Genomic DNA, 16,816 nt, shown 5'->3' on the forward strand with positions numbered 1-16,816 from the left:
CCTGGAAATGTAAAAGCCGACGCACTGGCTAAGGCAGGATCCAGGCATGGGCACTTTTGGAAGCCCCCCGAAAGCGTGCCAGTGAGTGCAGTTCAGGTCAGGCAGACTAGGATCGAAGATCTAGTAGAGGCCCAGAAGCAGGATATCGCTCTCACTGAGATCGTGAAAGGGAAGTTTCCAGCCTCCTACGAGAGGTACAGAAATATGATAACCACACATGACGGTGTGGTGTTAAAGGACACCTTTATGTAGTTCCTGAGCAGGATAGGAACCAATTAATCTGTTTATTCCATGATGGTCATGGACACCAGGGAATCGGTCCCACCACAGCCCACCTCAAACAGCTTTGTTGGTGGTCAAATCTCAAGGAAGATGTATCCCATTACATTGAGAATTGCCTCATCTGCGCACAGAACAACCCAGATAGATATGCCAAAAAGGCACAACTCAGCCACACCCGACCCGTTAACGGCCCCTGGACTAACCTCCAGATCGATTTTATAGGTCCATTGCCCCCTTGCGGGAATGGCTATAAATATGTTCTGGCGGTCATGGACACTTTTACAAAGTGGGTGGAAGCATTTCCAGCTCGCACCAACACCGCAAAAACCACAGCCAAAATCCTAACCCACCACATCTTTACAAGATGGGGACTCCCCCGCAGTATTGAATCGGACCAAGGTTCTCTCTTTACGGGACGGGTCATGCAGAACGTCCTCACGATATTTGGCATAACCGAAAAATTTCACATTGCGTACCACCCACAGTCGAGTGGTATAGTTGAGCGCATGAATCGGACCCTAAAAACCACCGAAAAATGGTCCAGCAAAACAACACCACTTGGGATTCTGTCCTCCCCTTTGCGCTGATGTTTTTGCGTAACACTGTTTCCACCTCCACAGGTTACACTCCACACACCCTCATGACCGGACGGCCCATGAAAGGGACAGAATACTTGTTAGGTTTAGACCTGACCAGCCCTGAGGTTACGGCCCTCACCCACGAGAAAGCCGTTAAGCAATCAGTTGCGGATATAAAAACGGCCCAGTTAGCAGCCGCAGTTAAATTGGGCACCAAAAGGAAACAGAGCAAGGCCTGTTTTGATAAGGCAGTACATGCAAAGGAGTATGATATAGGACAACAAGTGATGTTGTCTGTGTATAACCCCAGCACATTCCTGTCTCCGAAATACTCGGGTCCGTACTCCATTACGGATAAAGTAAGCCCATCGGTATTTAAAATCAAACACCCAAATGGTAAGACTGTGTGGTTTCATATAAACCAGTTAAAGGTTTATGGAGCACAGTCAAACCACGCCCACCACGTCATGCTTGACGCAGCAGACCACACCCCGCCCACAGCCAACGTAACCAGACCAACCCCCACCACGTCCAGCCCAGACACGGACTCGACCTCGACTCCACCCCCGAAATCTACACTCCGCCCCGGTATGTCCACAGACTGCAGCAGCAGAGACAGCGACTGTGACTCGGACGATAGCCACAGCACACCTCCCTACTATCCCAATACAACCGGACCCACACCCAGCGACTCCGATTTCAACTCCAGTGATCCCTTCATGATCACTTTTCTAAACAAACCACACCACCACCCACCGAACCACACGGACGACCCCGACTTTGTCCCCACACAACTCGACGAAACTCATTGGCACCGCGACAACTCCTGCAGACTCGTCCGCAACGACGAAAGCAACCCCAACTCACACCACGCAGCCCTCTCAACATTAATTCACTCCAGAGTTTGGCACCCGGGAGAAGGGGACGACCTCGAGTCGGACCCCCAATCCGCCAACCCCTTTGCGACCCTGTTCGCAACAGAGAACTGAGGTGTCCACATGATGATTTAAAGGAGACACTTGGGAGAAGTGTTGTCCTTCCTGATGGAACCTGCAGGATGTTTTATGTTGTTCGTACGTTTGTTTAAGTGTTGTTCGTCCGATAGGAGAATTTTTCCACCCGCTTGTTCAGCGGTACCAACTTGTCCACAGATACCTGGTCAACAGACCAGACGCTTGTTCAATGGAACTAGCTTATCTGCAGATACCTGGTCAACAGACCAGAAGCTCGTTCAGAGGAACTAGCTTTTCAGCTGGTACTGGTTCGGGTATCAGACGCCCGTTCTGATTTGAGGGTAGAATCACAGCAGCAACCTCACCCTGATGACTACATTTTTGCCCGTTCTTGTCGGTTGCTCAGGCAGTGGAGAAACGGCGTGAGACCCGCCCTGCCTGGGGAACCCCCGTTGGTCAAACACGCTCGGGTAGGGGAGATACGGCATTGGTAGCCGTCCAACCCGGGGACTCCATCCAAATCTTATCCGTCGCGGCCCATACACACCTCATTTGGCATTTTCATTTCAAAAAGTTTTATTTATTTTTTGGCGACGTTTAGGTTGCTGCCATATGCTATTTACATCCTAGAACATTGGGATGGTAAATCAGCACTGGCCCCTCACTGGGAAGTGTGCCGTGTCCTAAAATTTGTTTTGAAAAAAAATGAGGGAGTCACACATGGTGACCAATTATAAGGGTATAATTAGCCCCAAAAAGGACAGACACACTAACATACCGGATATTATACCAAGGTAGTTACAGATACTATGCTTGTTTTACAGGACTCCAGAAGCTCCAGGACCGGAGAAAACAGAGAACACAAAGAAAGAAAAAGAAAGAGGACAGCCATGAGGACTTCTTTCATCGTGTTCAACATCTTTTTTTTGGACATTTGGTTGCGCGGGAACGCGGACTCCATTACTCCAAACCCCCCTGCCGTTAATCTTTCACTGCCCCGCAGTACCCAAAGCCCAGTCACCAGCAACACTGCATCTTCCTGGTGTGACAGGTTCATAACCTGGTACTCCAGGTCTTACGTAATTGAAGCACTGTTAGCGTTGGCGATACTCTGCTGTGCAGTGCAGACTATGCGCCTCCGCAAATGGAGAAGGAGAGCGTACCGCGCTCGAACCCCGGTATATCGGGTCCGATCCCCTATATTCGGGTATGACCAGACCCCCGACCCCCGCGACCTATAACACAATAATAAAGAACATGCACTTGCGTTTTTCTGTAAATAAAAGATGTACAAAACCTCCATATACAAACAAATGTATGATCCTGAGCTTGACTGCCAAGCCAGGAAAGAGTATATTGAATGATATGATTGTTGTATGTTTTAGGAAGATAGGATAATGCAATGTTTGATGCGTACAGTGTATTTAGGTAAAAATTAGAGGTTCCAAGTTTTTACTTTGTAAATGCATGCCCCTGCCTGACATAGCGCCCTTAGAATTGTTTAGGTAAAAACATTTTGTGCATAGCTAGGGTCAGAATAGTGGCCATGTAGGAGGTGTCCCCCCCCCCCCCCCCCCCCCCGGTCAGGGAACGGAAAGGACAAAATTTAGGTGATCCTTCACGCTTCGCGTTAGGATCACAAGTAGGGATTGTAGCCACCTATAATGGCTGATTCCCGGTTAATTTGGCCAAACCCCGATGTAAAATGGTTAACCGAAAAGTCTGATGGGAAAAGCAGCCAACAGGGCACAAATGGACAGCTGCAGACAGAACAGTGTATTCGGCTCTGGGGAAGTCGGCCCAGATCGATACCTGCGGCCATTAGCAGCACATCAACACAGACATCTGCAGTTTAATCGGCTTTCCCCGGGAACAATTACAACAAATTAGCAATTGAAAGCCGATCCAGACCTCTCGGCGCCAGCAGTGGCCGAGACAAAGAAAGATGAACGACCACCCCCCGATCAAGGAATCGCCCCATTATTGGAGTACATCAAACCCAGTGATTGGGAACAAGTCCAATCTCTTGGGACCAGGGTCATGGTCTGCCCCGAGAGGCCCCGGGAACTATAAAAATAGGGGCCAAGTTCAGATCGACCTTTCTCTCCCTTCTTCTCCTGCTCGCAACCTTCGCAAGAACCATCGACCAGCAACCGTAAGTTTGACTCCAGCGATCGCTACCCGATAGAGACTCCTAGCCATCGACCTGTATCAGCCTTTGAATCCCGCAGGTCAGACCCAATTCGATAAGCCATTCGTTTCCCTGACCTGGTGGGCCATTCCCAAAAGTTAAGTATTGGCCAGTAGTGGTAGGTAGTGATATAGAAAGTAGGATTATTGTGTAAGTATTTATTGCTGTACATAATAAATGACCGTTGATTTAATCTTACTAAGCGGTGTGCTGTCTTATTAATCATAACTAGAGCTTGAACCACGTGGCGGTATCAGAAAGATACCTGGCAACTCGTGAGCAAAGGTGACAGAATTAGAGCTAATAAAACTAAGGCTAATAAGAGCAAAAGTACAGTGGGGAGTGAGGCGGGAAGGGTTACGTATCCATTAGGATTGTGAACAGTGGGAGTGAACAGGAAGGAATTTGGGTCCATTGGGATACTGTACAATGGGAGCGAACAAGAAGGGGTTTGCATCCATTGGGAAAGGGTGCAGTGGGGAGTGAGGTGGGAAGGGCTACTTGTCCATTGGGATTGTGTACAGTGCGAATGAATGGGAAGGTGTTTTGATCCATTGGCTTAGTGTACTGTAGGAGCCAATGGGAAAGGGTTTGGACCCATTGGGATTGTGTACAGTGAGAGTGAATGGAAGGGGATTGGGTCCATTGGAATTTTCTACAGTGTGAGTGAATGGGAAGGGGTTTCACCCTATTGGGATTGTGTACAGTGGGAGTGAACGGGAAGGGGTTTGGGTACATTGGGATTGTGTACAGTGGGAGTGAACGGTAAGGGGTGTGGGTCCATTGGGATTGTGTACATTGGGAGTGAACGGTAAGGGTTTGGGTCCATTGGAGTTGTGCACAGTGGGAGTGAACGGGAAGGGGTTTGAGTCCATTGGGATTGTGTACAGTGGGAGTGAACGTTAAGGGTTTGGGTCCATTGGGATTGTGTACAGTGTGAGTGTACCGTAACGGTTTGGCACCATTGGGATTGTGTACAGTGGGAGTGAACCGTAAGGGGTTTGGGTCCATTGTGATTGTGTACAGTGGGAGTGAACGGTAAGGGGTTTTGATCCATTGGGATTATGTACAGTGGGAGTGAAAGGTAAGGGGTGAGGGTCCAATGGGATTGTGTGCAGTGGGAGCGAACGGGATGGGGTTAGGGTCCATTGGAATTGTGTACAGTGGGAGTGAACAGGAAGGGGTTTGGGTCCATTGGCATTGTGAGCAATGGGAGTGAATGGGAAGGGGTTTGGGTCCATTGGGAATGTGTACAGTGGGAGTGTACAGGATGAGGTTTGGGTCCATTGGGATTGTGTACAGTGAGAGTGAACGGTAAGGGGTTTGGGTCCATTGGGAATGTGTACAGTGGGAGTGTACAGGATGGGGTTTGGGTCCATTGGGATTGTGTACAGTGGGAGTGAACGGTAAGGGGTTTGGCTCCATTGGCATTGTGTGCAGTGGGAGTGAACGGGAAGGGGTTTGGGTCCATTGGGTGTACAGTGGGAGTGTACAGGATGGGGTTTGGGTCCATTGGGATTGTGTATAGTGGGAGTGAATGGTAAGGGTTTTGGGTAGATTGGGATTGTGTAGAGTGGGAGTGAGCGGTAAGGCGTTTGTGTCATTGGGATTGTGTGCAGTGGAAGTTAATGCAAAGGGTTTGGGACCTTTGGGATTGTGTCAAGTGGGAGTGAACGGGAAGGGGTTTGGGTCCATTGGGATTGTGTACAGTGGGAGTGAACGGTAAGGGTTTGGGTCCATTGGGATTGTGTGCAGTGGGAGTGAACGGGAAGGGGTTTGGGTCCATTGGGATTGTGTGCAGTGGGAGTGAACGGTAAGGGTTTGGGTCCATTGGGATTGTGTGCAGTGGTAGTGAACGGGAAGGGGTTTGGGTCCATTGGGGTTGTGTACAGTAGGAGTGAACGGTAAGGGGTTTGGGTCCATTGGGAATGTGTACAGTGGGAGTGTACAAGATGGGGTTTGGGTCCATTGGGATTGTGTACAGTGAGAGTGAACGGTAAGGGGTTTGGGTCCATTGGGAATGTGTACAGTGGGAGTGTACAGGATGGGGTTTGGGTCCATTGGGATTGTGTACAGTGGGAGTGAACGGTAAGGGGTTTGGCTCCATTGGCATTGTGTGCAGTGGGAGTGAACGGGAAGGGGTTTGGGTCCATTGGGTGTACAGTGGGAGTGTACAGGATGGGGTTTGGGTCCATTGGGATGGTGTACAATGGGAGTGAACGGTAAGGGGTTTTGGTCCATTGGGATTGTGTATAGGGGGAGTGAACGGTAAGGGTTTTGGGTCGATTGGGATTGTGTAGAGTGGGAGTGAGCGGTAAGGCGTTTGTGTCATTGGGATTGTGTGCAGTGGAAGTTAATGCAAAGGGTTTGGGACCTTTGGGATTGTGTCCAGTGGGAGTGAACGGGAAGGGGTTTGGGTCCATTGGGATTGTGTACAGTGGGAGTGAACGGTAAGGGTTTGGGTCCATTGGGATTGTGTGCAGTGGGAGTGAACAGGAAGGGGTTTGGGTCCATTGGGATTGTGTGCAGTGGTAGTGAACGGGAAGGGGTTTGGGTCCATTGGGGTTGTGTACAGTAGGAGTGAACGGTAAGGGGTTTGGGTCAATTGGGATTTTGTGCAGTGGGAGTAAACGGGAAGGGGTTTGGGTCCATTGGGATTGTGTACAGTGGGAGTGAATGGGAAGGGGTTTGGGTCCATTGGGATTTTGTGCAGTGGGAGTGAACGGTAAGGGGTTTGGCTCCATTGGCATTGTGTGCAGTGGGAGTGAACGGGAAGGGGTTTGGGTCCATTGGGTGTATAGTGGGAGTGTACAGGATGGGGTTTGGGTCCATTGGAATTGTGTACAGTGAGAGTGAACGGTAAGGGGTTTTGGTCCATTGGGATTGTGTATAGTGGGAGTGAACGGTAAGGGTTTTGGGTCGATTGGGATTGTTAGAGTGGGAGTGAGCGGTAAGGCGTTTGGGTCCATTGGGATTGTGTACAGTGGGAGTGAACGGTAAGGGGTTTGGGTCCATTGGGATTGTGTACAGTGGGAGTGAACGGTAAGGGTTTGGGTCCATTGAGATTGTGTGCAGTGGGAGTGAACGGGACGGGGTTTGGGTCCATTGGGATTGTGTACAGTGGGAGTGAACGGTAAGGGTTTGGGTCCATTGGGATTGTGTGCAGTGGTAGTGAACGGGAAGGGGTTTGGGTCCATTGGGGTTGTGTACAGTAGGAGTGAACGGTAAGGGGTTTGGGTCCATTGGGAATGTGTACAGTGGGAGTGTACAGGATGGGGTTTGGGTCCATTGGGATTGTGTACAGTGAGAGTGAACGGTAAGGGGTTTGGGTCCATTGGGAATGTGTACAGTGGGAGTGTACAGGATGGGGTTTGGGTCCATTGGGGTTGTGTACAGTGGGAGTGAACGGTAAGGGGTTTGGCTCCATTGGCATTGTGTGCAGTGGGAGTGAACGGGAAGGGGTTTGGGTCCATTGGGTGTACAGTGGGAGTGTACAGGATGGGGTTTGGGTCCATTGGGATTGTGTACAATGGGAGTGAACGGTAAGGGGTATTCGTCCATTGGGATTGTGTATAGTGGGAGTGAACGGTAAGGGTTTTGGGTCGATTGGGATTGTGTAGAGTGGGAGTGAGCGGTAAGGCGTTTGTGTCATTGGGATTGTGTGCAGTGGAAGTTAATGCAAAGGGTTTGGGACCTTTGGGATTGTGTCCAGTGGGAGTGAACGGGAAGGGGTTTGGGTCCATTGGGATTGTGTACAGTGGGAGTGAACGGTAAGGGTTTGGGTCCATTGGGATTGTGTGCAGTGGGAGTGAATGGGAAGGGGTTTGGCTCCATTGGGATTGTGTACAGTGGGAGTGAACGGTAAGGGTTTGGGTCCATTGGGATTGTGTGCAGTGGTAGTGAATGGGAAGGGGTTTGGGTCCATTGGGATTTGTGCAGTGGGAGTGAACGGTAAGGGGTTTGGCTCCATTGGCATTGTGTGCAGTGGGAGTGAACGGGAAGGGGTTTGGGTCCATTGGGTGTATAGTGGGAGTGTACAGGATGGGGTTTGGGTCCATTGGAATTGTGTACAGTGAGAGTGAACGGTAAGGGGTTTTGGTCCATTGGGATTGTGTATAGTGGGAGTGAACGGTAAGGGTTTTGGGTCGATTGGGATTGTTAGAGTGGGAGTGAGCGGTAAGGCGTTTGGGTCCATTGGGATTGTGTACAGTGGGAGTGAACGGTAAGGGGTTTGGGTCCATTGGGATTGTGTACAGTGGGAGTGAACGGTAAGGGTTTGGGTCCATTGAGATTGTGTGCAGTGGGAGTGAACGGGACGGGGTTTGGGTCCATTGGGATTGTGTACAGTGGGAGTGAACGGTAAGGGTTTGGGTCCATTGGGATTGTGTGCAGTGGTAGTGAACGGGAAGGGGTTTGGGTCCATTGGGGTTGTGTACAGTAGGAGTGAACGGTAAGGGGTTTGGGTCCATTGGGAATGTGTACAGTGGGAGTGTACAGGATGGGGTTTGGGTCCATTGGGATTGTGTACAGTGAGAGTGAACGGTAAGGGGTTTGGGTCCATTGGGAATGTGTACAGTGGGAGTGTACAGGATGGGGTTTGGGTCCATTGGGATTGTGTACAGTGGGAGTGAACGGTAAGGGGTTTGGCTCCATTGGCATTGTGTGCAGTGGGAGTGAACGGGAAGGGGTTTGGGTCCATTGGGTGTACAGTGGGAGTGTACAGGATGGGGTTTGGGTCCATTGGGATTGTGTACAATGGGAGTGAACGGTAAGGGGTATTCGTCCATTGGGATTGTGTATAGTGGGAGTGAACGGTAAGGGTTTTGGGTCGATTGGGATTGTGTAGAGTGGGAGTGAGCGGTAAGGCGTTTGTGTCATTGGGATTGTGTGCAGTGGAAGTTAATGCAAAGGGTTTGGGACCTTTGGGATTGTGTCCAGTGGGAGTGAACGGGAAGGGGTTTGGGTCCATTGGGATTGTGTACAGTGGGAGTGAACGGTAAGGGTTTGGGTCCATTGGGATTGTGTGCAGTGGGAGTGAATGGGAAGGGGTTTGGCTCCATTGGGATTGTGTACAGTGGGAGTGAACGGTAAGGGTTTGGGTCCATTGGGATTGTGTGCAGTGGTAGTGAATGGGAAGGGGTTTGGGTCCATTGGGATTTGTGCAGTGGGAGTGAACGGTAAGGGGTTTGGCTCCATTGGCATTGTGTGCAGTGGGAGTGAACGGGAAGGGGTTTGGGTCCATTGGGTGTATAGTGGGAGTGTACAGGATGGGGTTTGGGTCCATTGGAATTGTGTACAGTGAGAGTGAACGGTAAGGGGTTTTGGTCCATTGGGATTGTGTATAGTGGGAGTGAACGGTAAGGGTTTTGGGTCGATTGGGATTGTTAGAGTGGGAGTGAGCGGTAAGGCGTTTGGGTCCATTCGGATTGTGTACAGTGGGAGTGAACGGTAAGGGATTTGGGTCGATTGGGATTGTTAGAGTGGGAGTGAGCGGTAAGGCGTTTGGGTCCATTCGGATTGTGTACAGTGGGAGTGAACGGTAAGGGGTTTGGGTCCATTCGGATTGTGTACAGTGGAAGTGAACGATAAGGGTTTAGGTCGAATTGGATTGTGTACAGTGGAAGTGAACGGTAAGGGGTTTGGGTCCATTGGGATTGTGTAGAGTGGGAGTGAACACAAAGGGGTTTGGGTCGATTGGGATTGTGTACAGTGGAAGATAACGGTAAGGGTTTGGGTCCATTGGGATTGTGTACAGTGGAAGTTAACGGTAAGGGTTTGTGTCAATTGGGATTGTGTCGAGTTGGAGTGAGCGGCAAGGGGTTTGAGTCCATTGGGATTGTGTACAGTGAGAGTGAACAGTAAGGGGTGAGGGTCCATTAGGATTGTGTACAGTTGGAGTGAACGGTAAGTGTTTGGGTCGAATGGGATTGTGTATAGTGGGAGTTAATGGTAAGTGGTTTGGGTCGATTGGGATTGTGTAGAATGGGAGTGAGCGATAAGGCGTTTGGGTCCATTGGGATTGTATACAGTGGAAGTTAACGGTAAGGGTTTGGGTCCAATGGGATTGTATATAGTGGGAGTTAACGGTAAGTGGTTTGGGTCGATTGGGATTGTGTAGAATGGGAGTGAGCGATAAGGCGTTTGGGTCCATTGGGATTGTATACAGTGGAAGTTAACGGTAAGGGTTTGGGTCCAATGGGATTGTGTACAGTGGGATTGAACAGGAAGGGGTTTGTGTCTATTGGGACTGCATACAGTGGGGAGTGTGGTGGGAAGCGCTACGTATCCATTAGGATTGGGAACAGTGGGAGTGAACAGGAAGGAGTTTGGGTCCATTGGGATAGTGTACAATGGGAGCGAACAAGAAGGGGTTTGCATCCATTGGGATAGGGTACAGTGGGCAGTGAGGTGGGAAGGACTACTTGTCAATTGGGATTGTGTACAGTGGGAATGAATGGGAAGGTGTTTTGGTCCATTGGCTTTGTGTACAGTTGGAGCAAATGGGAAGGGGCTTGGACCCATTGGGATTGTGTACAGTGAGAGCGAATGGAATGGGTTTGGGTCCGTTGGGATTGTCTACAGTGTGAGTGAATGGGAAGGGGTTTGGGTCCATTGGGATTGCGCACAGTGGGAGTGAATGGTAAGGGTTGTGTGTCCATTGGGATTGTGTACAGTGGGAGTGAACGGTAAGGGGTTTGGGTCCATTTGGATTGTGTACAGTGGGTGTGAACTGGAAGGGTTTTGGGTCCATTTGGGTTGTGTACAGTGGGAGTGAACAGAATGGGGATTGGGTCCATTGCGATTGTGTACATTGGGACTGAACATTAAGGGTTTGGGTCCATTGGGATTGTGTACAGTGGAAGATAACGTTAAGGGTTTGGGTCCATTGGGCTTGTATACAGTGGAAGTGAACGGTAAGGGTTTGTGTCTGTTGGGATTGTGTAGAGTTGGAGTGAGCGGTAAGGGGGTTGAGTCCATTGGAATTGTGTACAGTGGGAGTGAACGGTAAGGGTTTGTGTCCATTGGGATTGTGTGCAGTGGGAGTGAACGGGAAGGGGTTTTGGTCCATTGGGATTGTGTACAGTGAGAGTGAACAGTAAGGGTGAGGGTCCATTGGGATTGTGTACAGTTGGAGTGAACGGTAAGGGTTTGGGTCGAATGGGATTGTGTGTAGTGGGAGTGAACAGTCAGTGGTTTGGATCGATTGGGATTGTGTAGAATGGGAGTGAGCGGTAAGGCATTTGGGTCCAATGGGATTGTATACAGTGGAAGTTAATGGGAGGGATTTGCATCCATTGGGAGTGTGTACAGTGGGAGTGAATGGTTAGGGGTTTGGGTCCATTGGGATAGTGTACAATGGGAGCGAACAAGAAGGGATTTGCATCCATTGGGATAGGGTACAGTGGGCAGTGAGGTGGGAAGGACTACTTGTCCCTTGGGATTGTGTACAGTGGGAACGAATGGGAAGGTGCTTTGGTCCATTGGCTTTGTGTACAGTAGGAGCAAATGGGAAGGGGTTTGGATCCATTCGGATTGTGTACAGTGAGAGCGAACGGAATGGGTTTGGGTCCGTTGGGATTGTCTACAGTGTGAGTGAATGGGAAGGGGTTTGACCGAATTGGGATTGTGTACAGTGAGAGTGAACGGGAAGGTTTTTGGGTCCATTGGGATTGTGTACAGTGGGAGTGAACGGTGAGGGGTTTGGGTCCATTGGGATTGTGTACAGTGGGAGTGTACAGGATGGAGTTTGGGTCCATTGGGATTGTGTACAGTGGGAGTTAATGGTAAGGGTTGTGGGGCCATTGGGATTGTGTACAGTGGGAGTTAATGGTAAGGGTTGTGGGGCCATTTGGATTGTGTACAGTGGGAGTGAACAGCAAGGGTTTGGGTCCATTGGGATTGTGTACAGTGGGAGTGAATGGTAAGTTTTTTAGGTCAATTAGGATTGTGTACAGTGGGCGTGAACGAAAAGGGGTTTGGGTTCATTGGGATTGTGTACAGTGGGAGTGAACGGTGAGGGGTTTGGGTCCATTGGGATTGTGTACAGTGGGAGTGTACAGGATGGGGTTTGGGTCCATTGGGACTGTGTACAGTGGGAGTGAACGGTAAGGAGTTTGGGTCCATTGGTATTGTGTACAGTGGGAGTGAGTGGTAAGGGGTTTGGGTCCATTGGGATTGTGTACAGTTGAAGTGAACGGTAAGGGTCTGGGTCGAATGTGATTGTGTACATTGGGAGTGAACGGGAAGGGGTTTGGGTCCATTGGGATTGTGTACAGTGGGAGTGAACAGGAAGGTGTTTGGGTCCATTGGGATTGTGTACAGTGGAAGTTAATGGTAAACGTTTGGGTCCTTTGGGATTGTGTACAGTGGGAGTGAACGGTAAAGGTTTGGGTCCATTGGGATTGTGTACAGTGGGAGTGAATGGTAAGTTTTTTAGGTCAATTGGGATTGTGTACAGTGGGCGTGAACGAAAAGGGGTTTGGGTCCATTGGGATTGTGTACAGTGGGAGTGAACGGTGAGGGGTTTGGGTCCATTGGGATTGTGTACAGTGGGAGTGAATGGGAAGGGGTTGGTCCCATTGGGATTGTGTACAGTGGGAGTGTACATGATGTGGTTTGGGTCCATTGGGACTGTGTACAGTGGGAGTGAATGGGAAGGGGTTGGTCCCATTGGCATTGTGTACAGTGGGAGTGAACGGTAAGGGGTTTGGGTTCATTGGGATTGTGTACAGTGGGAGTGTACATGATGGGGTTTGGGTCCATTGGGATTGTGTACAGTTGAAGTGAACGGTAAGGGTCTGGGTCGAATGGGATTGTGTACAGTGGGAGTGAACGTCAATGGGTTTGGGTCCATTGGGCTTGTGTAGAGTAGGAGTGAACAGGAAGGGGTTTGGGTCAATTGGGATTGTGTACAGTGGATGTTAATGGTAAACATTTGGGTCTATTGGGATTGTGTACAGTGGAAGTGGACGGTAAGGGGTTTGGGTCCATTGGGAATGTGTACAGTGGAATTGAACGGTAAGGGTTTGTTTCAATTGGGATTAGGTAGAGCTGGGGTGAGCGGTCAGGGGTTTGAGTCCATTGGGATTGTCTACAGTGGGAGTGAGAGGTAAGGTGTTTGTGTCCATTGGGATTGTGAACAGTGGGAGTGAACGGGAAGGGGTTTGGGTTCATTTGGATTGTGTACAGTGGGAGGAAACGGGAAGAGGTTTAGGTGCATTGGGATTGCGTACAGTGGGAGTGATCGGGAAGTGTTTTGGGTGCATTGTTATTGTGTACAGTGCGAGTGAACGGTGAGGGGTTTCGGTCCATTGGGATTGTGTACAGTGGGAGTGAACGGTGAGGGGTTTTGGTCCATTGGAATTGTGTACAGTGGGCGTGAACGGTGAGGGGTTTTGGTCCATTGGGATTGTGTATAGTGGGAGTGAACGGTAAGGGGTTTGGGTCCATTGGGATTGTGTATAGTGGGAGTCAACGGTAAGGGGTTTGAGTCGATTGCCATTGTGTAGAGTGGGAGTGAGCGGTAAGGGGTTTGGGTCCATTTGGATTGTGTACAGTGGAAGTGAACGGTCAGGGTTTGGATCGAATGGGATTGTGTACAGTGGGAGTGAACGGGAAAGGGTTTAGGTCCATTGGGATTGTGTACAGTGGGAGTGAACGGGAAAGGGTTTTGGATCCATTGGGATTGTGTACAGTGGGAGTGAACGGGAAGGGTTTTGGATCCATTGGGATTGTGTACAGTGGGAGTGAACGGGAAGGGGTTTGGATCCATTGGGATTGCGTACAGTGGGAGTGAACGCGAAGTGGTTTGAATCCATTGGGAATGTGTACAGTGGGAGTGAACGGGAAGGGGTTTGCGTCCATCGGGATTGTGTACAGTGGGAGTGAACGGTGTTTGAGGAGACAGGGACCTCGGATTAGTGGCTGAAGGATTAAGAATTTATGAAATGGGTTCAAACCATTCTTTGCATTATTCACACCCCTTCTGGCAAAGTAGTAGATTGTCATGGCGATCATGATGGTAATGATGACATCACCAATAATTATTCCAGCGATAACTCCACCGTCGATCCGGTAGCAATCTTCACACCCTGGGAGATGATGACAAGACGAGGTTAGAGCTCAGTGCGTAACCATCCTCCTGGGACAGACCAATAAAACTTACAGTTTGCAGCTCCAGAACCAACATTAACAGCAACAAAAGCTCTTCAGAGGGATAATACAACAGTGTAGAACCTTAGTTAGGCCACACTTGGAGTATAGTGTTCAATTCTGGTTGCCACACTACCAGAAGGATGTGGAGGCTTTAGAGAGGGTGCAGAAGAGATTTACCAGAATGTTGCCTGGTATGGAGGGTATTAGCTGTGAGGAGCGGTTGAATAAACTTGGTTTGTTCTCACTGGAACGACAGAGGTTGAGGGGAGACCTGATAGAGGTCTACAAAATTATGTGGGGCATAGACAGGGTCGATCGTCTGAGCTTTTTTCCCAGGGTAGAGGGGTCAATTACTAGGGGGCATAGGTTTAAGGTGCGAGAAGCAAGGTTTAGTGGAGATGAACGAGGCAAGTTTTTTTACACAGAGGGTAGTGGGTGCCTGGAACTCGCTACCGGAGGAGGTGGTGGAAGCAGGGACGATAGTGACATTTAAGGGGCATCTTGACAAATACATGAATAGGGTGGGAATAGAGAGATAAGGACCCAGGAAGTGTAGAAGATTTTAGTTTAGACGGGCAACACGGTCGGCACAGGTTTGGAGGGCCGAAGGGCCTGTTCCTGTGCTGTACTTTTCTTTTTTCTTTGTTCTTTGAAAAGTTATGACAATCATGCAAGGCCGAACAAACCGGGCCTCTTTTCTGTTTTTATTATTTATTTTTATGGGATGTGAGCATTCCTGGCTGGGTCCAGCATTTATCCCAATCCCTTGTTGCCCTTCAGAAGGTGGTGGGGAGCTGCCTTCTTGAACCGCTACATTCGGTGCGGTTTAGGTACACCCACTGTGATGTTCGGGAGGGATTTCTGGGATTTTGACCCTGCCACCATGAAGGAACAGTCGATATATTTCCAAGTCAGGATGGTGAATGATTTGGAAGGAAACCCCCAGGTGGTGGGGTTCCCAGGTATCTGCTACTCTTGTACTTCTAGATGGTGGTGGTCGTGGGTTTTGAAGCCTTGGTGAGTTCCTGCAGTGGATCTTGCAGATGGTACACATGGCTGACATTGAACGTCGGTTGTGGAGGGAGTGAATGTTTGTGGAAGGGGTGCCAATCAAGAGTGGCTGCTTTGTCCTTAATGGTGTTGAGCTTCTTGAGTGCTATTGGAGCTGCTCTCACCCAGGCAAGTGGAGAGTATTCCATAAGACCATAAGACGCAGGATCAACCTAGTGAACCTTCTCTGGACTGCCTCCAACGCCAGTATATCCTTCCTAAGGTAAGGGGACCAAAACTGTTCACTATATTCCAGGTGTGATCTAACTGGTACCTTGTGTAGTTTTAGCAAGATTTTTATACTCCATTCACTTTGAAGAAAAGAAAAGACTAACATTCTATTTGCCTTGCCTATGACCTGCTGAACTTGCATGCTAGCTTTTTGTGATGTATGCACGAGGACCCATAATCCCTCTGATCTGCAGCTTTCTGCAGTCTTTCTCCATTTAAATAATATTCAACTCTTTTATTCCTCCTACCAAAGTGCATAACTTCACATTTTCCCACATTATATTCCAGCTGCCAAGTTTTTTCCCACTCTCCTCACCTCTCTGTATAGGAACATAGGAACAGGAGTCGGCCATTCACCCCCTTGAGCCTGTCCTGCCATTCAATGAGATCATGGCTGATCTGTGACCTAACTCCATATACCTGCATATATGTGCTTCCTAACATCTCCGGAATGGTCTGGTCCTAATGTTTAGACTATGCCCCCTAGTTTTAGAATCTCTAACCAGTAAAAATAGTTTATCTTTATCTACCTAGTCTTTTCCAATTAATATATTGAAGACTTCGATCAGATCACCCCTTAACCTCCTAAATTCTATAGAAAACAGGCCTAATTTGTGTAATCTCTCTTTGTAATTTAACCCCTATAGTCCAGATATCATTTTAGTCATCCTTTTTGGCACTCCCTCCAAGGCCAAAATATCCTTCCAAAGGTGTGGTGCCATAACTGCTCACAGTGACTCTAAGTGGGGTCTAACCAGGGTTTTGTAAAGCTGCAGCATAACCCCTGTGTCTTTATACTCCAATCCTCTAGGTATAAAGGCCAGCATTCCATTAGCCTTGCTGATTATTTTCTGCACCTGTTCATCGCATTTCAAAGATTTCCCAGTCCACTCCAGCCGAAAGCTAGTGCTTGAAACAAATCAGTTGGACTTTAACCTGGTGTTGTAAGACTTCCTACTGTATTTATATGCAGCACAGTTGTTTCTGACCCAGGTTTCTCACTCTCAAATTTAATGCTAAATTCCACCATGTTATGGTCACGGTTTCCTCAGGGATCTTTTACTCTGAGATTGTTCACTAAACCTGCCTCATTACACATTACCAAATCCAAAATAACCTGACCCCTGGTTGGATCCACAACATATTGTTCCAGGAAATTGTCCCGGAAACACTTGATAAATTCTTCCTCATGGCTACCTGCTACCTCTGCCAATATGATCTTTCTAATTTATATTCGATCACACTCCTAGCTTGTGCCTTGTAGAAGGTGGACAGACTTTGGGGAGTCAGGAGGTGAGTTACTCACCACAGGATTCCCAGCCTCTGACCTGCTCTTCTAGCCACAGTTTTAATATGGCTGGTCCAGTTCAGTTTCT

At 49.1% G+C, this 16,816-nt stretch overlaps 1 protein-coding gene across 2 annotated transcripts in view; it reads right to left on the bottom strand.

Annotated features, from left to right (window-relative positions):
• LOC140386471 (TYRO protein tyrosine kinase-binding protein-like) overlaps positions 1–16,816 on the bottom strand; it is a 66,110-nt gene that overhangs the window by 30,910 nt on the left and 18,384 nt on the right. For both annotated transcript variants that reach the window (XM_072468843.1, XM_072468844.1), the window contains exon 3: positions 13,964–14,095. In XM_072468843.1, coding sequence (XP_072324944.1) covers positions 13,964–14,095 — 132 coding nt within the window. The remainder of the gene's footprint in view (positions 1–13,963; positions 14,096–16,816) is intronic.

This window comes from Scyliorhinus torazame, chromosome 12 (genome assembly GCF_047496885.1).
Source record: "Scyliorhinus torazame isolate Kashiwa2021f chromosome 12, sScyTor2.1, whole genome shotgun sequence".
Taxonomy (NCBI): domain Eukaryota; kingdom Metazoa; phylum Chordata; class Chondrichthyes; order Carcharhiniformes; family Scyliorhinidae; genus Scyliorhinus; species Scyliorhinus torazame.